General features: G+C 38.4%; 1 protein-coding gene across 2 annotated transcripts; it reads right to left on the minus strand.

Annotated features, from left to right (window-relative positions):
* Positions 1 to 23,024, minus strand: LOC113039944 (complement C3-like). Of its 2 annotated transcripts, XM_026198119.1 has the most exons (42): positions 22,848 to 23,024; positions 22,710 to 22,745; positions 22,481 to 22,507; positions 22,113 to 22,305; positions 21,843 to 22,005; positions 21,692 to 21,762; positions 21,255 to 21,346; positions 21,059 to 21,141; positions 20,891 to 20,978; positions 20,586 to 20,688; positions 20,398 to 20,512; positions 20,135 to 20,250; positions 16,500 to 16,643; positions 16,201 to 16,413; positions 15,915 to 16,115; positions 15,380 to 15,538; positions 15,178 to 15,307; positions 14,395 to 14,457; positions 13,731 to 14,238; positions 13,559 to 13,644; positions 11,937 to 12,076; positions 11,009 to 11,218; positions 10,796 to 10,862; positions 10,079 to 10,165; positions 9,738 to 9,941; positions 9,575 to 9,650; positions 9,327 to 9,486; positions 9,113 to 9,223; positions 7,487 to 7,631; positions 7,166 to 7,329; positions 6,918 to 7,073; positions 6,195 to 6,254; positions 6,005 to 6,095; positions 5,833 to 5,884; positions 5,658 to 5,745; positions 5,090 to 5,179; positions 4,905 to 5,010; positions 2,658 to 2,747; positions 2,494 to 2,577; positions 2,319 to 2,399; positions 2,097 to 2,244; positions 1 to 2,021 (listed from the first exon to the last, which is right to left on the minus strand). In XM_026198119.1, exons 1-42 carry the CDS (start codon positions 22,919 to 22,921, stop codon positions 1,877 to 1,879), a joined length of 5,220 nt encoding a protein of 1,739 aa, XP_026053904.1. In that variant the 5' UTR covers positions 22,922 to 23,024; the 3' UTR covers positions 1 to 1,876. The 2 variants fall into 2 exon arrangements, with proteins under 2 accessions (XP_026053904.1, XP_026053905.1); XM_026198120.1 differs by lacking the exon at positions 14,395 to 14,457.
* Between the last annotated feature and the right edge of the window lie 236 nt (positions 23,025 to 23,260).

Raw genomic sequence — 23,260 nt, forward strand, 5'->3', positions numbered from 1 at the left:
GGGGAAATTGGTGATCCTCTGCCCATCTTGACTTCTGAGAGATACTGTCACTCTGAGAGGATCTTTTCATACCCAATCATGTTGCCAATAGACCTAATAAGTTCCAAATCAGTCCTCCAACTGTTCCTTATATGTACATTTAACTTTTCCGGCCTCTTATTGCTACCTGTGTAGCTCTCATGAAATCCAAAATGAGCCAATATTTGGCTTGACATTTCAAAATGTCTCACTTTCAACATTTGATATGTTATATATATTCTATTGTGAATAAAATATAAGTTTATGAGATTTGTAAATTATTTAATTCCTTTTTTACTCACAATTTGTACAGTGTCACAACTTTTTTGCAATCGAGTTTGTACACTTCAGATGAACGACTTTTCAAGCTGGCTTGTAACCCGTTAAGCGTCACTACCAGTAGGGCTGGTGCTAATCTCACTTACAATCATCTCATACACATTATTACGGTTTTACTTATTGAGTACTTGTTCTAATGGTGTATATGTGTCTACCTTTGAGTGCAGGTGAGGACACACTCTCTATGTTTAAATCTATATAAAGACATCTCTTTAGCCCAGCATTCATGCACTGTAATGTATCTCATAACCTTGTACTCCAGTTACATCTGATCAAAAGCACATTCCTTGCTTAAAATGTTTTGAACGGCAGTTAGGCTAATTATCTTCTTTTCTGTTTCTGCCAAGGGATGGGCATCCCAAGGCAATTATAGATGACAAGCTTCATTCTGGATCCAGCCTCTTACGAATGTCTGAGATGACCCAACACCTGAGTAGATGACGCCTAACCCCAAGAGGACTTAAGATGATGAAACCAGAACCAACATACAAAACTACCAAATTTCCCTTAAATTTCTGTAAGTGTGATCACCACATATAATCACTGCTGTTAATCATGTTCACAGTTTCTGTTTGAATACATGTCATTGAATAACTGCATGATTTAATTACTATCCTAGAATTGTACATTTCTGACATCTGGAAATCCCCTTGACATAGTGCCCCCAGACAAACTACTACTAAATGTAATGTAGAAACGTTCTGTGAAGCTGCTTTGAAACAATGTGTATTGTATTAAGTGCTATACAAATAAACGTGAATTGCATTGAAACGAGAATAATAGCAGATTTGTGACTAAATCATTCAATTAAATTGAATAATTTTCAAAAGTTTCATTGTAATTACAGGGTTGATCTGGTTCACAAAACATTTTGTTGGTTGAAAGTCTGTTCTGATCCATTATTCAGAATCAGTATTTAACTATTTCTGCCATGTTTTTTTTTTTCATTCATTAAGTTTTTCCTTATTTGTTTTTGTTATAAATTAAACACACCTCCAAAAAATAACTCTTAGATATAAACATGGACTGTAGCATTGAGAATCAGTGTGATTTTACACCTAATAATGAAGACTGGACAAAATGTATAATAATTGAATCATCAACACCAGATTTTCCAATCATAAAGCTTTCTTCTTTTGCCATTTATATCGAAATTGTAGGAAAGCTGGTCCTGTCAAGAAATAAAGAAATGATACTGGCTAGGTTTTGGTAAAATGTTGTAAGAAGGCTAATTCCATGAATTGTCTTCATGTTCACTTCTTGGCTGGAGTTGGGATAAAGAGTTCTCCACCCAACACTTAACTACAGGAAAGGAGTGATTCAGACTATGGAGCTGGATGACAGATGAAAAGTAACATATAGTATATATCATTTGCATAAGGTATCCTGACCAGTTGAATGACTTGATTGTGCCCTTTCAGTCTCATATCTAGGGGAAGTTAAAGCCAACGCAAAGGCAAAGGTGTTTGCAACCAAAAACACTAGTTAAAGTGGTGGCAATATAATTTGTAGGCATCTCTCAAGTCTGACAGCCACTTTCAGTCAGTGCCTTTGCGAAGCTCTTCAACTCGCCGCATTTCACCTCCAGTGTGGATCCAGCACCACATTCAGACTCGGATGGCCAGTGCTCGACCCATGTGTCCTTACCCAATGTATACACATACCTGAGACAGAAAACAACACTGAATTATAAAAAACAAACTATAATATGTACATTTTCCGTGCCTTACGTTACTCACCTTTTGGATGTGCTCCCTGCATGCCAAACATCAGTGATGGGCCCAATGATCAGATAGTCCTGACCTTCCTTCAAACCAAGTCCTGTCCTACAGCTCGCATGAGAGAGGAACATCCTCCTTTCCTTCTCATTCAGGCCTTCCTCTGTTCCTACACAAACACAAATGAAGATCCATGAGCCAGATGGCTGGTTACATGAGAAAATCAGAATCTAGCAGACGTACCCTCTTTGATAACCTGCACGATCTCCATTTCATACTGGTCATAATGACTCTGGCTGACACTGACTAGTTTGACCCTGTAGGCTGAAGACAAGACACGTTCATTGAAGAGAGATGATGTGACGTCATGATGGCTTTCCCCAAAAAAACACATTAATTTAACAGAAGAAACACTGACCATGATGTAATCCATTGCACACAGCAACGTTCCTGTGTTCATTACTGAAAGATGAGGAGTCTTCCTTCATTACACAACAGTCACCTACAGTATGAAAGAAGGTTTAGAACTGGTTAAAGTGAAGAAGTTGACTGAAAACACCAAGTTAGTCCAGCTAAACTGACCCTGTGAGCAGCGGCACACGTTGTCTTTGCAGATCTGATCAAGCTGCTCTTTGTCTTCTGGAGGAGAGTAGAACCTGCTACAGCGTTTATCTGAAACAACAGAGACCGGAAACAAAATAACAAACTAATATTAGTACTTAAAACTAACTAACCAGCAAATAAAACAAGGACATATTTCATAACATGATGTTATGCAAAATGGTTTAAAAATCAAATAGAGTCACTAGTAATATGATTAAAAGATTTATAATTGTATATAATTAGCATCAATGTTCTTGGTGTAATCCAAGCAATCTATCAATATTAGTTACATGACAAGAGTCAAAGCTGTTTATATGCTATTAGCATTTTTTATTATTATTATTATTTGAAGTCATATCGGTTTATAACTTTTGGCCAGTAGGTGGAACTGTTACCAAATTGATGTGGTGTGGTCAGTGTGAGAGGTGATAATGGCCCACAGAAAGTTTTTCATCAATATGTCAAAGATTTGCAGAGACACGCATCATTTTAGCAAATTTGTTGTTGCGCTAAACAATAAGAGTTTCATATATTGATTTTAAAAAATCATAATATTTTGCCAGCAAAGTCGGAAGATGCATCAAATTGAAAATCAGATGGTCTCTAGGAGGACTTCGAGTAGAGTTTCAAAAGTAGAGTTTCAACATAAATCAAAATGACAGACAAGAAGTTTGACTGACTACGGCAAAATTGATATCGATGTTCTCGGCAAGAGCCAAAGAATATACTGAGTTCGTATTTTTTGAGGCTAATAGACTCAAAAGTTCTTAGCATTATAGCAATTTTTATTAGAACTTTTGACCACAAGGTGGTGCTGCCCTGAAATTTTCAATACCATAAAGGCATTGTGCCAAAGACACATACCATGTTTCATAACGATACACCAATTTGTGTCATTTGGATTTGTAAATTAGAACATTTTATGACAAAATTCAAAATGGGCAATTCCCAAAAATGGCTAATATGGGAGAAAAGGGTATGGTTCAACTAAAGAGACCAGTTTTGTGATTTCTGGCCAAACCATTCAGAAGGAAATTATTGAAAATTATTTTTCATATCTCCTGATCACTAGGTGGTGCTGAGCCAAAACTATGCAGGATGCCTCAGGTCATGATAATTATAACATACACCAAGTTTGGAGATATAGTCTTATCTCCATTTTTGTGTACTCTTCATCAAATTTATTCACAGATTATTCAAGTTTAAACTTATCAACTTGAAATCTACAACTTTTTGCCAGCATTGTTTGAAGATGATCTGATGCTATTTTGGTGAAAATCAGACAAAGCGTCTAGGACAGGTTCGAACTATTAAAAATTTAGAAAAATCTTGACAATATAAATTTTACGTTTGGTATCATATTGACTTGACATGAGCCAAGGTATCAGTGAAAAAAATTGCTTCTAAAATTTCCAGTTGAGAAGTTATTAGCATAAACACGAGTGCAACTTTGAATTGTTGGTGGCACTAGAGGGTTTTGGTTAGAGACTCCAAACTAACTATGGTTAATGTTGTGACTGTCCTTCATCTGTGTTTCAAATTGTATAACTATCCCGCAAACAGTTGTATGGTATTCAATAGGGGTGTAAAGCGGATGGTTCACCATGATATGATATGATATGATATCGATTCTCATACCCAGCGATATGATATTTGCCGATACTTTTATAGAAGAAGAAGAAACGGAAAAAGAAGAACGTCAACTCTTACAATATATGCCTATGTACCTTCAGTGCTTTGCCCCTAAAGATAACTAGATTTAATGTTGCAAGAAATTAGTATTTCATTCTTTCTTATTTTAAAAACTGAGTCTCTTATAAGGAGATCCTCATATGTAGGGGTCCATGTTACCAAAAACTTTGAAAACTCCTGACAAAAGAAAATTTGAAATGTCTTCACTTCAAAGAATCTATCATGAACCCCCAACTGCTCCCCGGGATAATGGCTGCCCACTGCTCCGTGTGTGTGTGTTCACGGTGTGTGTGTGTTCACTGCTGTGTCTGACACTTTGGATGGGTTAAATGTAGAGCACAAATTCTGAGTATGGGTCACCATACTTGGCTGTATGTCATGTCACTTCACTCACTTTCTCACTTTGCGCTATTCATGCCTATAGCAGAAACTCTGTGAGTTGAGTTGAATGACAAAGTATTATGCTTAATGGTGTAGATTAGCACTCCACTTTTTTTTTATAGTAAACATAGCTAATTAAACATGTGTACTAACCTTTATTGTAGTACTGGTACACTGTGACAGTAGAAGGCTGAAGGAGTCCCACTTTAAATTTCTGATGCAGTCTGAATGAGATCAGGTCCATCTGAGTACTGGACACCTGTCCAGGACATACAAAGACAAACATTTAATGCTGCCTTAATATCCTGTATAAACTTTAACACTGGTTGTTCAATTACCTTAAATAGGTGAATTATAAGGGATCCTCTGTCGCTCAGGTTGTCCACCACTTGGAAGTTGTTGATGTAGCGATCCACTGAATTTGTGAGCTAGAAAGTCACAACAGACATTATCACTTTTATAACCTTTACAAGATGCTGTGCTGCATATTATTGCCCTGCCCGAACATTCGTAGCTGGCTAAAACATTTTCATGTTGCTACAGTAGGTTAAAAGTGCAATACTCAACATAAGAATACAAAGCATAAAAAATGTTGGGTAGAAAATTCCACTGGTAATGAAATACAAAACATGAATTATAATATTTATGATCAACATTATACAACTTTTTTCTCAATTGACACCATCTTGTAAGTAGCTTGACACAATGCATTATGGGTATTTGTGATAGATACATGCAGTGCTGCTTAATCTGGCCAAAATTAAACCTAAATTGAGATGGTTGGAGTGAACTTTCATGCCTTAAACGATCTAGGTACGCTGTCTAGGTAGGATACAAAACAGTTAGCTACAGAACTAGCTTCTCCCGTAAATGTAATGCCACAATATGTCATGAGTTAGGTCTTACCAACTCTAAATCTGAGTTTTCTGGCTCAAAGCCGGTGGGCAGGCTGATGTCCAGAATTGCCATCCTCACTTGGTGTTCCTCCAGAGCCCTTGGGGGTGCAAAGGAGTGAATTATTGGTTCTGAACCAGTTTATTTCGCTTTCTTCAAAAAAAGACATCTACCTATAAATACTTACCTCACGTTGATACTAAGTCTGTATGACTTTTCTACATCAGGTGGCGGTTTTTCTAGATAGATCAAAAAGTGATACTGTAAAATTACATGCAAATTATTTTTTTACTATATAGAATACGGGTTTTATTGTTAAAACACAGTAAGGAATCGTAAAAACAGAGTTGAGAGCATACCATTAGTCTCAGCGATGGAGACGTCCAGCTGAAAGCCGTTACACGTGCTGTTCTCATACACATCAGGAAGTTGGTGGTACACTGTCACTACCTGGGATTCATAAAACATTATAGAAAGTTTTGTAATTAAATTACCTATTGATTTTATATTCAAATTCAATCCTTTGATGTAGATCTGGTAATTTAGCACCTCCAAAACTCCCTTGCCCTTTCCAGAAGCCTCCACTGTGAATTTCTGATCCAGAGGCACCTGGAAGATATAATAAAACTGAGTTACTGTATTCCTGTAAACTTCCTTTCTTAATGTATAGCATTATTATACTGCCATTTTTGTAATGCAACAATATACATCCAAGTAAAATCAGTATGAATCTCTCAGCTCACATGCATATGTTCCTTCGTTCTTGTTTTGTTTTTGTTTTTTTCATTGTTTTGAAAAAGGCAGTTGCTAAGAAGTGGCTAAATCAGACTAAAGTTTTCTGGACATTACATTTAACTTCCTTATGACAAACAGGTAAACTCATCTACTCATTAATCTGCTTCCCAGACTGCCTCCTTGTGTTTATAACCACACTTTTGCAAACTATTCTAACTCAAACTTTCAGGAAAATGTATTAAGAGATTTATTTCATTTGTTTAACTTACTTGTCTGATTTGGGGTTTGTTTTAAAATTTCAATTTAGTTTTGTTATATTTCAATTTCACGAAAAAAACGTTTAGCAATTGCCTTTTCATTTACTGTATAATGTCTTCAATCTCACTTTGTTAAAATAATGAGAATGCCTGTGAAATCAAAATCGTGAATTAAAACGAATCAAGACCATTTCGCAACAAAAGAATGCATTTTTTACATTTGGCAGTATATAGCCATATTGGTCTACAAAAGAAAGATTTGAAAGACTGGAGATCACACCCGTGAAGATCGGGCCACATACGACACTTTTGGATTGAAAGACCAGCGTACGTCACTGCGCCCGGGAACACTGAGCTGCACCAAAAGATTGTGGTCTTGAGGAGGAGGCCTCTTCACTAGGTACTCAGACAGGGCCTGTAGCACCACCATAGTGGACTAATGGGGGGGAAACAGCCATTATGAATACAAATGTAGCTCAAAATACAAGAATAAGACAATTCAATCAAATATTTTCTTGTGGTCTTTACCTGTGTAGAGCCGTATCCTCCCCCAACGCCACGCTTCTCGTTCAACCATAGAAAGGGGGCGGCTGCCTCTTCCATGTGGCCATCTTTGATCAGCGCTAACAATGCATAGCCAGTAGCTTCCAGTGTGAAGAAATAATTACTAGAGTCAGGCCAGTGGGTACGATCTGTTAATAGAAAATAAAGATAAGAAAAACAAGAGCACACACAGCAAGATATATATATATATATATATATATATATATATATATATATATATATATATATATATATATTTTTTTTTTTTTTTTTTTTTTTTTTTTTTTTCTTTCAAAGGCTAAGTACCAGGCGAGGCTAAATTTAGTAACATGTTCTTCATGCATCCGTGGTTGGATAGTGCTAAAGCGTAGCATGCTATAGCTATTGTGTACGGCCTCGTCAGTTGGGGGAAATGTCGTTTTAGATACAGTGCTGCTCTTCTAGACTTGTCCTGCAATAAAAGTAGAAACAATTTACAATTAGCACCACTGAACATGTAAAAACATATGTAATTAAATTTCAGTTTTCTGGTAATAATATTTAATTTTTCAGATTGTTTATTTTCATTAAGAGCAAATTGCCCACCTTGTTGGCAGACTATTTACTATTTACCACTAATGTTATTTGGATAGTCAAAACTACAAAAGATGACTGTTTAACAACAGCTCTAGTGGTGTATATGGTAAAGCATGTGACATAGTCTTTATGATGCGATAGACCCAAGTTTGAATCCCCCTTTGGCCAAACATTTTTTTCTCCCATTCCAAAATTCACATCACATCGGAAAGGCGTTTATTTTCCATAGAAATTAAGGAAATAATCGAAAGTTGAATTTCGAGATGAACAGACTTTATTGAGACGGGACACAGAGGCAGTCCAAGGTCGTGACAATACCTCCCTCTCCCGGAAGGCGCATCCATGCGCCTCATAACATCCAACGGGGAGGGGGTTAGGCGCTCTGGAGGCCTCTTGGGACAGGCTTTACATTGGACGGAAGGCCTTCAGGGTGGTACACGTTCCGGGACCCATTGCGGATCAGGCAGGTCAGGGAGCCAGGGTAGTTCAAGTGGCCATGGCAGAGCAGATAGCTCGAGGAGCCATGCCACAGCAGGCAGCTTGGGGAGCCATGCTGGAGCCGACAGTTTAGGGGGCCAATTTCCTTGGGGTAAATTTTGGGTTCTGAGGGCCTCTGTGGGCCATATGTGGGAACAGTGGTCCTCTCTGGACTGGAATTGTCAATAGAAGCCCTCTCTTGGCTGGACTTGGGAACAGGAGCCCTCTCTGGGCTAAACTCAGGAGCTGGAGCTCACATTGGAGCGGACTCTGGTCTGGGGCTGACACTTGAGTGGACTCAGGGGCTGAAGCCCACATTCTCTTCCTCCGCATTATCCTCTTTTGGGCAGAGGTAAAGGAGAATACTGCTGTCATCCTAGGGCTTGGCAGTGAATTGGCCGGTGGGCTTGACAATTGAGCAGCCGGCGGACTTGATGCTGGAGCGTCCAGGGGATCTGAGAGTGCAGCAGCCGGTGGCCTTGACTGCGGTGCAGATGGCTGCCTTGACGCAGAGCTGGTTCTGAATCAGGGCCAGACGCACTCTAGACACCGGAGGAAATCTTCCCTCCATCCCTCCAGCTTAATCCAGTAGTGTCTGGGAGGTCAACGGGCCAATGGTTATTGGCCCTTATCCAAAACAACAAATTTATCATGGCATCATACAACGCTGTCATCACGGTGAGTCCGAAGGAATGGGAAAAGAAAAACGTAAAAAAAGAAAACGGGGAGAAGTGGCATCACTTACTGTTTGGTCCGATGTTCTGTTATGATCAGTTATGATCGGTGTTCATGTTATGTTATGTGTTGGAGTGTGGAGACGCAGGGACGTGTAGCTACTGTTTAATTCACAGGTTTTTAACAGTATAGTAGGGAAGTTACCTGTATGTTGAGGCCTGGCTCTTGGCAGGTAACAGCATTCTGTGCCTCTGCCAAAGCAATGAGCACGAATGCAGTCAGAGACACTCTGGATTCAGAGCCGCGCAGGCCTCCCTGTATCACAACACAGCAAACATAAAACATGTTAGTACTGTACCCTTACATTTCATTAACTGAAGTAGATTAACAATAATCAATCACAGTTATGAACTCTTACCATCATACTTGTGTCATAGACAGGATTGTCCTCTTGAAAGGATCCATCAGGACGCTGTTTATTCTTGAGCAGGTACACCAGAGGGCCACACAGATGCTTCTCATTGACGCTAATAAATGATTTTGCCATGGAGAAGACCTTCACCACGTATGCAGTGATCCTGAGACAGACAGAACATAAAAACAGTTGAGCTGTACAGGAAAATGTTCAACATGAAGCTGTAATTAGTGATGTGCCAGCATTAATACCATGTGCTGGTGCCCTCTTTAGCGTAGGGAGGATATGAGTCATCCTTTTTACGGTAATTAAGTTGATTATCATACCCTGAGTATGAAAAAAGTTAAAAGATCATTTATTTTGTCAATATCTAAAGTAATGGTGATTTTCATCCCTATTTGAGTCTCATTGCACCTGTCTGGATGTATTTGATGGCCTCTTGTCTGCGATCTATTCCCACAGCATCCCAGTTTCCACGGCGGTCCAGGTAATGGGTGGCAATGAGGGGCAGCGTGATTCTGGCCAGGTTCTGCTCCACACACCCACCGGGCATCCGGATCAATGCTGCCAGAGAGTCCTCCTTAATAGAGTTATCAATGCTGTCTGCCAGCAAATCACCTGAAGAAATTATTTAAAAAACAAACTGGGAAATTCTTGACAGTCGACATATTAACATGAAAATCAAATATCCATAATGTAATTAATAATACGCAATTGCTATGATGTTATGAATAAGTTCTAATAAAATGTCACACCTCTGACATTGACAAATGTCTCCGGAAGGGATTTGGGCACAACAGCGTCCAACTGCATCTTCTCCACTTCTATCCGCTGTCTACCAGCTGAGATATGAAAAAAAAAAAGATATATATATAGATAAACAAATGTTAATTAAAATATATAAAGTGTAGGCTTGTTTAAAGACCTTAACCTTTTAAATCTGCTAATTTTGGTTGGTTATCAATTTCTGTTTTTATTATGTTTCATTATGTTTTATTAAGATTATTTGTACTGTTGTATTTTTGACAATGAGAAAAGCACTTTATAGATTAAATGCATTATTATTATTATTATTATTATTATTATTAATACAAATTATAACATATACATTTTATACGCATGTTTTTTTTTTTAAATACAGAAAAAACGTTTTATTTAATGGAGTGTCAATGAACTACAGTAGAGGGCACTCCACTCAGGACTCTTGTATTTGGTATCCATTTCCATTCTCTGACCTCTGCCCAGTACTGTTATTGATTCTGGATATCCCTTTAGACACTTGATGCTGTTGTTTGATTACTGCCTGTTTGACCACTCTATAATAAACTACTGCATATGGATCCGACCGTCTTTGACTCCACGTTACAAAAGTGTTATATTACAATGGCAAGACCATTGTTAAATTAACTAATTGATCCTTAAATTGCCATTTCATTAATCAAAATTAAAGTAAAATATCCAACCAGTCTTACCGCTGTCTCCTTTCTCAGAGGGGTTCAGCACAAAGCTCCTCACTTTAACTGTCTGGATGCCTTCTACCTAAATCACAAGATTTATCATCATATACCATTACCACACAGTTATTGCACCAACTTCATTTCAAAACACACACCATATCTAATATAATATGTTTCTACTATTATGTGTGAGGCCTGAGACAGAGCAGGTTTTAGGAGCTCACTTACTACCACATGCAGATTCTTCCTCACAGCATCCTGCCCCATGAAGGAGGCCGCGACGGCTGTGACCTGTAGAGGTAGCTCTCCTGTTTTCAGAGGGATGATGGTGTATGAAATCAGCTTGGAGGAGCCAGCCGGTACCGAAACCTGCTGTCTGTGCTGTCCACTAAATGCTATGCTGCACATGTCCTCTGTCTTCTCGAGAATCACCATGACCTGCAAACACAGTGTTAAGGTCAGGACATGAATAAACTTTGATGCTTATGGGGAAACTCCGGTTTACTCTGTTACTAAAGCATGATTTGGTCATGTTTTTGTAGCTGCACAAACCAACCGCACTCTAACCCACCAGGAGATGAGGAGCCAATCACTCTATGTGTCAGCTCAGAGCACCATTTTATGTTTCGCTGGTGTGCTTAACACATGAGATCAACACCCCTCGTCAACCGGAAGCAGCTTGGTGATATCATCTCTGCCTTGCTTGGGGCTTGGCTCGCAGAGTGTCTTTGTTCTGCACTTGCTTGTAGCACTGCGCAGTTGCATGCCTTCTACATTAATGTTAAAGCAACGCAACAGGAGAGACCATTCAATAATGAACTCTCCGGTTACAAATGTAACCTTGGTTCCCTGAGAGAAGGGAATGAATGTTGCACAAGATAGGCTGCACGCTAATGAATGACTGTCGATTCAGTCGAAAGTTTCTGATGAAATGGTACTCTGAGACAACTTATAGAGCAAACAGGTCCCTGCCTTCGGGTGGCTTCGTGCACCATTGGTTTGTGCACCTAGACAAACGTGAACGAATAAGGCTTCAGTAACTGAGTAAACAGTAGTTTCCTCATATGCATCAAAATGACTCAATGCATGTTCCCTTATCTCAGGGAACCAATGTTATGTTAGTAACCAGAACGTTTTGTGAAAGTGTGAAACTGACCTCCAGTTTTGAGTTCCTGTAGTTGTGCACCACAGTTTTGATTTCCACATGTTCATTTCTGGACACTGAGTGAGGCAGCCGCAGGTCTATTAAAAACGGCTTCCACACCCGGACATTATACGGTTCAGCTACACAGACACCTGAAAAGAAAACAGAAAAATTTCTTTTTTTATACCTGATTTTTTTTGCTAGTTCTCAGTTTTTAGACAGGTAATTAAATCTACTAAAATTATAGAGCCAAATGCAATACTTTATTCATTTACATATTTATTTTTGTTAAGCACTTTTTAAACACTAGGAGCTATTAATATAAATATCATAAGTCATATGCAGATATACTTCACAAGTAGCATTACAACATGTACTTACAACTAAGTAAATAGTATAAAAAATATGTAATTCGTTAAACACAGCATTACAAGCTAAAAAGAAAAATTACATTAATTTGTAATCCATATGCAGAAATGCTTAAAATATGGCAGTAAAATCTAAATAAATAATAAAATATTCCAAATTCATTGCTCATAACTGTAATTATTTATGTATCATTGTGACAAAAATAAAATAATTTAAATTGATTCTGCAGTTATTGGACACTTAAACATAAAAATAATCTGGGCCGGGTTTCCTGATAACAATTGATCTTAGCGCTTAAGAATGTTTTCTACGAGTAATTTTATGATCGTTCGTTATTGTTTCACATGCGTTTCCCTTAAGTACACGTAAAGCAATTGCACGTAGCTGTGCTTTAAGTGCTACTTAGGAGTCGCTATCCGTTTGTCAAGTGCTGAAATGTAACCTTTTAGAATGGCTCTTAATTGTAGTACATTCATTTATTTATGTTAACCTAATCCTGCGTTCCAGACAGACAATTTGGATATAGGCTAATAATTATAATACAATACAATATTATATCATATTATAGTGTATAATATTATACTTCATATAATAGAGATGTTATTTCCGGGTCCAATACATAGCTGGTTTTCGTCATTGGCATATTTTTTTCCCCATCTTTGAAGCATTTCTGACATTCCGTTACTTCTTTTATTCCTTTTTTATTTTTCAGTCATTTAATTTAAATGTGTATTTGTATTTTTCTACCCTTTTTATTTAATTTATAAATTAATAAAAATAGACAAAAATAAAGAAAATGAGTCATAAAGTGTACAATAAAGCACAATCAAATCCTTATATTATATTAATAATTGCACTTATATTATATTATAATATAATTGCACTTGAATAAAGTTAAAGGTGTTATCTACCGACTGTCCTGGAGGTGAACGCATAAATCTGTCTTCTTACAATGCACTTAGGGCTTAACGATTACTCCAGAGCACTCGTAGATCTACGATGATTTTCAAATGCTACTTAAGTTACGATGCTTTTGGGTAGTATTAAGATCAGTTGTAAAATCGTTTTTACGAACTTCTTAGGCTTACGAAGCTTTTGGGAAACTCAGCCCTGTATCGTTTGTAAAAACAACATTGGCTGTATTCTATTCTTAACTGTTTTATAGCAGCGAATGTGATTTATTGATTGGCTGAGAACTAGAAAAAGAGTTTGGATTCTGCTATAAAGAAGCTCTGTCAGATGGACAAAAGGAAAGAGCTGTTTACCAGTCTGAGGTGAAGCGCTGATGGCTAGAAACCCCCACTGAGTCATGCTGTCAGGAAGAACAGTGTTTACTGAAAATACAGCCAACCTGGAATAAAAGCATAGAGAGACACTTGCATCACTGAAGATGATAAAAGTGAGACGTCTATACTGAATCGAAAGCCAAACTCCTACCCATCAGACTTGGTGACACTGGGTAATCTAACATCAGTCCATAGCCACGACTCGAAGAACTTGCTGCGCACATAAATGTCCTCCAAGTCGGCTAAATCATCTTCATCAAACTCTTCCACCTCCTCCTCCTCTTCTTCTTTCATCTTTTCAACATTACTGTTCTCACGTATTGCAATCTCAGGTGTGCGGGCGAGCTCAATATTGGCTATAGGTTGCTCCACTGTGAGCAAAGTTTTTGAAGGAAAGTGATTAACATAACGCCGGTGGGAAATTAGCTTACTGGTGGTGTGTACAGGGGTGGTGGTTGGTGGAGGGGTTGTTGTTGGAGGTCTTGTAACGACACCGAGCTTCTCTCCTCTGTACTCTGCACAACAGTGAAGGAAAGCCAACACGCAGCTCCAGTCCTCGGTAATGTAGAGGGAACGACGGTAGCAGGAATACGGCATGGGAATCTCCCTCATGCCATCTACACAACATCTCTGCAGGGATTCGTCAGAATATGCCTTCTCTGAGAGAAAAGAACATGTTTAGGATAACCTAGCTCATACATTAGCTCTACTTTTTCTAACACTTTTTCTAACACTTTCTTATCACCGCTTATCTAACAAACTGTAACATGCCAAACTTTTAAAGGATTTCTTATGTAATAATGACCGAGACTTACCAAGTTGCTCTCTAAGCAGAAGTTTGGCAGCAGAACGTCTTCTTCTAGACCTACTGGAGCAATCTATTCCAAACAAACCAAAGAAAATGCAATCTTGAAATTAAAGGTTTTTCTACTGGCATTGATGGTTGGATCTTTTAATTGAAAGGTTAATTGGGAAGCCAAAAATTTGACTTCTATGGCATTACTTTAAAGGCCCTTTTAAAATTTCTCCATTTAAAAGTGTGTAAATCAACATTTGCATTTGTAAACAATTTGACTTCCATATTTTAAATGTAATGTGAGTCTTGATTTTGTCCATTGGGAGTTTGGTAAGACTGAGGGTTACCCTCAAGAGCATCTCAATGTAATCCCAATGATATTTGATATTACTTCCATTACAATGCATTAACCTTAATGACCGACTATATATACAGTATATATTTTTTTGAATATTGGAATTTTAAAAAAAAAGGCTGAATAACAACTGCATCCTAAAGCTATATGTTAACCTTAACTTTATTAACTGACAAGATGTGGAACCTAGGCCAGCGTACTGACAAAGAAATATATTTCTTTATTTTTCTTTATTATACTTCTGGATTTTTAATGATGCATTTGTAATTTTGTTAATCAAATTTATAACCTCAATTTCATGCCATTTTGTGTTGCTAAAATCCTAAATGCAGAATTCTGAGAAGAAAAGTCTGAATTGTGGAATATAAACTTGTTATTTTGAAGTCTGAATTTTAAAGGGGAGAAAACATAAAGAAAATATATTAAATGTTAATGCATGTGAAGGACCTTTTTTGTAGTCTGTGTATCCTCCTGTGCTGGAATGAAACATCAGTCCTGCGTCACTGAAGACACCCATATTATTCCGGCCCCCTCCTGCGGTGCAGCCCATATCACCCTGACTCACCACCTCCCACACCTGAATGACAGAGATATGAGCATCCACGAGACTCTGGAGAAAGTTCTGGAGGGAGACTATATCATCTCTCACCTTCTTCTGAGTCAGACGGTTTTTACTCAAAAGGAAGATGGCATTATCCACAGCAACCAGGCTGACCTTTGCCCCCGCGTCTCCTTTCACTTCAAATGAAATACTGCTGCCCGGTGTGTATGAATTGAGTTTTTCTCCTTCCACTGGACCTACACTGAGCTAATACAAATCATAAATACAGATTTCACCTTAATGCGTCCTAGCTGAATAACAATATTTTGTTTTTTAATCTGCACGGTAACATTTAGAAATTTAGAATTCTTCTTTTTACATTTTTGTAATTAACTTTTTTAAACCTTGTGAATTTTTCTCATCAAAAACATGTAAATAAATTGGGCAAAAGACAAAAGTACATGTGTTTATAACAAAATTCAAACGTGCTGCCATATAATAAAGCCAAGATTAGACTCTCATGGTAGGAGAAGAAGAAGAATTTAAAATAATCATTCAGTTTATGGCCCTCAAATGTACCATAAAGCGCTAGAATGTGCATCTTTTCTGTTAATAATTGGTAAAGGTCGTCACATGAACTCACCGAACCAACACACCGGTCCTCCACATCCACAAACACAGAGTCTGCCACCACATCCGGATGATGCTGCCATGGCAAAATGTAGTAGGCCACAAAGCGAAACGCAGGTAGCATTTCAGAGGTTATCAGCAGAGGAATGTTTATGACGACCAGGTCTTTGACATTTATCCTAGCAGCGTGGATTATGTTTCCTTTACTTAACACCTACACAAACAATCACCAGTGTAGTTAAAACAGAGATTCCAGCCATTCTCATAATTTCACAAAATGCCCCCAGTGACAAACTCACAGCATATGTCAGATACTCCACAAGTTTTCTTCGTTCTGACGGGTTAGGTTTGATGTGAGCTTGGATGTTGAGTGTGCTGCCCACCACCGCTGGACTGCTGCCCACTGAGATGTGCAGGTAGTTCCTGTAGCCCATAAAAGAGACATAAGACTCCACACGCATCTCTTGAACGGCCTGCTGTTCTGGTCTCAGTGAAGGATCTGCTGTCTCCACCTATGAAAGAATAGATACTTATATACAACTGACAGGGATAACAAAATTGTGTATTGTTTCTTTATCTGTTTCTGTGAGTGACTTTCTTTCAGCATCGTTGAGCTGTACTTCATAGGCAGGTTGATGGAGACTTTGATGGACCCGCTGTGTACGGTGATTGGGTTTTCAAGAAAGCTGATTTTAACAGGAGTGTTATGGGCTGGAGATCCATCGTGGTTACTCACAGTAACCTAAAAAAAAAAACATATTCACATAAAGAATTATGCTTACATCAGGTACTAATACCAACAATGCAATCATGACATCGGATTAAATTATTGGCCCAGTTCTCCCTGTGAATGTTTTGCTGGGTTATAGGGCCTTATGAAATCAAATGTGTCTTTATTTACTTTACTAGCGTACATTGGAAGTCTTGATGTGAACAGTTAATCCATGCAAGTTAATCTGTATGATGAATTTTTATGTTTTTATTTTTTGTGGTATGGCATTCCTTCTCTGATGACGTCACTTTGATGGCTTGGGCAGAATATGTTTAAAAACCCCCTGCAACCATTAGTTTACTATGAGTGAGAGACAGAGAGGAGGAGCGCAAAATTAAAACCATGCCTTCTATGAAATATTGGTTACCCTTGATTTCTACTGAAACCATTCAAAAGACCTAAGACTTTTGCGGAATAGGGGAGCACGGGGCACAAACTAACATGGGGTTAGTTGTAACACACATGGTTTAAATATTTCCACACATGCTAGCATAACAAAATATACCATATCAACATTACATAGGGGAAAAAGTGTGTCAAAATTCAAAAATCTTTAGAAGATATTGCTTAACATTTATTTAATCATATTAAAATTGCATTTCTAGCATAGATATTTTTTTTATTATTAATTTAAAATTAGACGAATCTGCTATTATTTTTATCTTTAATCTGTTATGTGTTTGATTTGATAATTGATAAGTAGCAGAAAACACAAATAATTTTTAAATACCAGTTGTGCAGATGGGAAACATTGTAACACTGCATTACAATGTGCCCTGCTATTATTAAACTATGCTATTCTTTGACATTAGCAATGTAATTTACACTATTTACTTTCATTAGTTTGAATGAGAAGCTATGAGAAACGAGTGAATAAAGACTGACAGTCAATGTTTAAGGTTTAGACATTATTATTTCAAGATGTAAAGTATTTTAGTTTATGTGGGCCATCTCAAGCATAGTTGAAATGCATTCATTGTCATACTCCATTGTCAAATTATTTTATTTGAAATAAATAATGATTTTATTTTATTTTATCAAAATTATTTAGTTCGGCTTGTATATTTTTTATGAGCTCAGATAACATTTTAAACTGCCATATGGTCATGTTACAACGTACCCCTCAGATGTTACAATGTACCCCACCTGTCACATTTCACTTCCAATTTTTGAGGTTAAATAAAGAAAGAAGTATGTGCTGTAACCATGAAACAAAGCAACATTTGTATTAGACAAGTGTGCAATTACTGTGGATGAAAAATTATATTCTGAACTCTAAGTTGATTTACACAAACTGAGAAAGTCAAAAAGTGTTACATTGTGCCCTGCTCTCCCCTAATTAATTAATTAATTAATCAGAAGCATCATAAGACATGAAATATAAAGCAAAAGACATTTGGATCACTTTTCGACATTTCTGTTAAATAAAATTCTCCGTTTACTGATGTAACCTTGGTTCCCTGAGACAAGGAAACGAGCATTGCATGTGACTCTTAGGGGAAAACTCCTGTTTTGCTCTGTACTGAAGCCTGATTTGTTCGCGTTTTTGTAGCTGCACCAATAATGTTTTAGCCCGCTGGAAAGGACGGAACTGAGTCGGCTCTACTGAAGTGACAGTCATAAATTATATTAGATTACATAGGGGGAAGAGTGTTACATTAAACTGACAGAACTCGCACCTGTAAAGCAGGGACATCTAAGTTATAGAATCTGACAAATGTGGACGGCAACAACCTGTGGGTTGCCACAGAAATCTCACCAATGGAAATTCCGCTGGACCACACCCAGGAGGAGACTATCCCTCTTGTGGAATGGGCCCTCATACCTATAAGGCACTGCAAGCCTTCGGAGGCATAAGCCAAGGCTATTGCATCAACTATCCAGTGAGAAATTGACTGTTTTGTGGCTGGCAGTCCTTCTTGGCTGACTCCAAAGCAAACAAAAAGCTGGCTAAACAGGCTAGTGTGCTCTAGGTATACTCTCAGAGCCCTTACTGTCAATCTTAAATGGGGAGCGCCAATAGTGAGATCACCTGAGCACTGAACTGAGTTCAGAGCACTTTGAGAAAATAACCGTGTCTTGGTTTTAGAATGACTTTCCGGTCTTTAGGTCCAAACTCAAGACATGAGGCCCTGATTGACAGTGCTTGCAAGTCACCCACTCACTTAGCTGATGCCAAGACAAGAATGAGGGTTATAGACAAGTCCCAAGATGGAACAGTCTGAGGGCTCCGTTCAGCCTCCAATTCCGATTCAGCCTCCGTTCACCCTTAAAGAACTTTACGATCAGGTCATTTCTGTCGATCGATTGCCCAGCTTCGAGAGAATGGTTCCCTGCAATAGCTGCCACATAAACTTTGAGCATGGAGGGAGTGCAGCCCTTATCCAGCAGTACTTGCAAAAAGGTTAGCACATGGGACACGTCACATGATTTGGGGCTAAAGTTCATGCAGAATGCCAGTTAAGAAAGACTGACCATCTCTGGCTGTAAAGTCATCTTGTATACCATGCCCTTGCCTCCAAAATGGAATTACTTACTCTCACTGGGAGCTGATTAAGCTCCCATCATTGCACCATACTTAAAGGCCCCACAGCTCTGGCTGGGGATGCCAAATCATGTATTATACCTCCGAGAGAAGGTTCCTCCTAAGCAGAATGGGTCACGGGGCTGCTGCTGAGAGCTGCACTAGCTCTGGGAACTAGGCCTGGTACCTCCAGAGCAGGGCCGCTAGAAGGACTCAGGACGATCAGGGGAAACATGTATAGGTGAGCACTGGGCCAGTCATTGGCAAAATAATTTTGAGTGTGTAGCGCCCATTCGCCGGGGCTACCTTGCCTCTGGACAGCATGACTGCGGCAAGGTTCAACTGTTGACTTGGCTTCCTGGCAGGTAGAACTCAGCTAACAGGCTGTGTACAGACTCTTCCAGAGTTGACCACTTGAGGCCCAGATCCTGTACCACCTTCGAAAGGATGCGGATGAGTTTTGTGTCTGGTTTCAGCCTCAGAGTATGTGAAGGGGGAAGGACTTTGGGCTCTCCGCCGCAACCTCCCTACTCTTTTGCATCAGACACTGCCAAGGACATGGAGTCATAGGGGATAATGTTCTCGATGATGACTTCCTCTTCAGATGCGCCAAAAGAGACCATGCTGCTCTCAGCCAAATAGGGGCGCTGGTCTTCTTGGTTGAATCACACCACTGAGACGAGAGGACGTGGGGAGCCCGGGCACATGGGCACTAAGCAGACATGACACTACTTGAACCCGCTGCATCGCTGTTTCTTTCTCTTTGAACACTGTCCTATTTAAAGTCTGACAGCCCATGGTCACCATTCACTTACATTTAATGGAAAAGAGCAGCTAGGACATTTTGCTGCATTTCAAGTCAAAAAGTTTTAAGATGACATGAGGGGTGAACTTCATCTCTTCAAGCAGAAACTATCACAACAGAAAGGAAAATTACCATCATTGCTAATGGCAGGCCAGGTTTGAAATACTTTGGTGTGTCTCTGATAGAGAGCATGTAGGGTGATATTACTATTTTAATGCCAGATTTCTCCACTTCCACAAGGTCACTACCTGAGAAGAAGACAGGAGATAGGGTTTTTACAATACAAAAAATCACAATAATGATGCTAAATATTTTGTAGTGGTTGAAAAGGGCTTGCTGTGCAGTTGCTATTGGATTGTGAGTGGTTTTAAGTTGTTTTTCAATGATTTTCCCACCTGAGCTGGTCATTACTGATGCTTTGACGTACACAGAAGACCCCAGTAGGCTGTTTGAATCAGGACAGGCCTTCTTTATCTCTTCCACGGTCAAACTAACATGTCCTCCATTCAGCTGCAAAATAAAACTTTGAGTAACAAGAGTTTTGTACTATAAACTGAAGTTATTTCCTTGTGTAACCACTTACATCATTTAGTTGCTTCATAGATGTGAGTCTCTTCTTTTCACCATCAATTTCAATACCAAAAAGCACATATGCAACACCTTTCACTGGTTCACCATAAAGATATCTGGAAGAAAATGCATACGGGGACCTCAAAATATTTGATATCTATACTGTCACTTTGGATTAATTGAATCAATCCTTCCTGAATAAAAATATTAATTTCTTTAAAAAGAAAGGGGGGGGGGTTATAATAATAAAATAAACACCCATTCAAGTGTTACTTAAATGTCCAGAACAGTTTGATAGAGTACAAATTGATCGCAGACCTGGCTGTTATTTCTACCTCCAACTTTTCTGCGTCTAGTCTGAGGTGGGATGTCTTTGGAGTCAGAGTGATGTTGAACGCTGGGAGGACTTGGGAGAAAGGAGAAATGCTGTTAACCGACCAACAGAGAAACATCTAGCAGAATCTGGAGACAATATGAAGGACTTACCATATTTCTTGACTTCAAACCCTCGGCTGAAAATGTTCTCTTTTCCCTGATCAAACTTTGCAACAACTTTCCACTTGCCCTCTCTAGATAATCAAAAAGAGATTTGCTCAGTAGCAATATATTTAAAATATCAGGTAAATAAATATTTTTTTTTTATTCATTATCATTTTATAATATTTCTGTTCTGTGTGCATACTTGACCACAAATGAGAGGGGGTAGACGTTAGAGAGTATCCCATCGATTGCTTTAGCTCTGGAAATACCATGTACTGCAATACCATCTGGATTCTGTAACATGCCATTTGTAACTTAAGCATTGTTCCAGAAAAAGAAAATATTTCAGTCATACTTTATCTTAGGGTCCAATTCTCGCTATTAACAAACTAAGTCTTTTGCCTCAATAAAATGTGTTGCTTAATAATACTAAGTAAGGTAGTTAAGTTTAGATATTGGGTAGGATTAGACTTGTAGAATATGGTCATGCACAATATGCTTTATGAGTACTAACAAACAGCAATGTGAATGCTAATAAGCAACAATTTAAAAGTGAGAATTGGTCCAAATATTAAAGTGTTCCTAATATTTCCTTGCAAATACTCTAATGGCGTTCATGTCAGTGCCAGTGACAGTCACCTGAATCTCCAGAGAAATGGTCCTCTCAGCAGTATGGAATTCAGTGTCAGAAACAAAAGCCCTGTAACGTACTGAAAAATGACCATGATCAGGCAAAAACAGAACAACGTTCATTATAAATTAGCAGAATGACAAGCCTGTGAGAGCTGACCTGTGTCTCCAGGGTTGTAAACTGGTTTATCAGTCTGAATGAAGATGTATCCAGAGCGGAACGACACCGGTAAGACTCTTTCTGCACGATGAAATGATCTAAACTGAGCAACCAGCTTCACATATTTCTTCTTTCCGTCTGGTTGCAGCACATTTGGATCAATCTAAATGAAAAGACAACCTTTAATTTGAATTATGTTCACGTGCAACATTTAAACAAACGTAACTCTTGACTCTGAATTTGAACAGATACATTCATAGATATATTCACCGTGATGGTTTTGAGGGCGCTGTAGTTGTTTTTTGAATTGAGGATAACAGAGCCCCTCATTAAGGCAGTTTGGGAGACTGGGTAATCATAGACCGCAATGTTGACTGTTAATTGTCGGGAGAGTTTGTGACCCTCCAACAGGATGTTCTGTTTTGTCCCAGGTCGTATCTTTGCTGGAGCTAAAATATAAAACCTGAACCGGAACACACAGATCCAATAACACATAACAGGTTTTCACTTTGCATATTGAATATTGAGTCATTAAATGAATGAGCATGGACTCCTGGGGAAATTCCTGTTCTCAGTCCATCGATTAGGGGTGTGTTAAGTAACTTTAAGGGCATAGAACAGAGGAGTTGTGTACTTACGTCGGAGATTGGTCAATGACCGGCTCACTGTAAACAGATGACACACTCAGTTAAGAGATAAATCCAGTATCAACCACTGTTTGTAACTATTTTTATATCCAACCATATCCATGAAAAATTCACAAAATTCGAATATTCTTATATATATATATATATATATATATATATATATATATATATATATATATATATATATATATATATATATATGTATGTATAGGCTACTTACACTATTCGCATATTATGTCCCCAAACTGTCCTCTTGCTGTTCGTTTAAACAAGATAAACATATAAATAAATGTTGAGAACAAAAAGACAATCTGTATGCATTATTGAACATAATAAGCCTGATAAAATATCGACGCACTGTCTTTGAGAGGAAGTCTGTCCATCCGAGATGTGAGAGAGCAATGCTGTCCATAACATCAGTGGAAGGAGCATCGTCCTGCTGGACTGAACCCTCACAGTATGTCAGAGACAACAACAGGAGAACTGAAATACCCCAAATATCCCTCCTACTATCCACAACACCGTCATCTCCAAACTTTGAGGAACTCTTGTGTAATGTTTGCTTTCTGAGCACAACTGATATCTGACAACCTGAGCAACACAAGGCTTTCAGCATTAGAAACACCACTCAGGCCTACTTAAACTTTTGTTGTTAACAACATAGATTTATATATATCCCATCAAAGTGCACACACACACACACACACACACACACACACACACAGCAGTGAGTAGTTAACAAACACACACAGTGAACACACACCCAGAGCA

Source organism: Carassius auratus, chromosome 22, assembly GCF_003368295.1.
Source record: "Carassius auratus strain Wakin chromosome 22, ASM336829v1, whole genome shotgun sequence".
Taxonomy (NCBI): Eukaryota; Metazoa; Chordata; class Actinopteri; order Cypriniformes; family Cyprinidae; genus Carassius; species Carassius auratus.

Bases quoted from the DNA above. Each gene is read 5' to 3' on its own strand.
- LOC113039944 (XM_026198119.1), bottom strand. From the start codon at position 22,921: ATGCTCCTTCCACTGATGTTATGGACAGCATTGCTCTCTCACATCTCG. The intron at 21,347-21,691 runs GTGACTGTCACT...GGCATGTTACAG, and splicing joins CCATTTCTCTGGAGATTCAG to AATCCAGATGGTATTGCAGT. The intron at 15,539-15,914 runs GTGAGTTCATGT...GATTTGTATTAG, and splicing joins AGGACCGGTGTGTTGGTTCG to CTCAGTGTAGGTCCAGTGGA.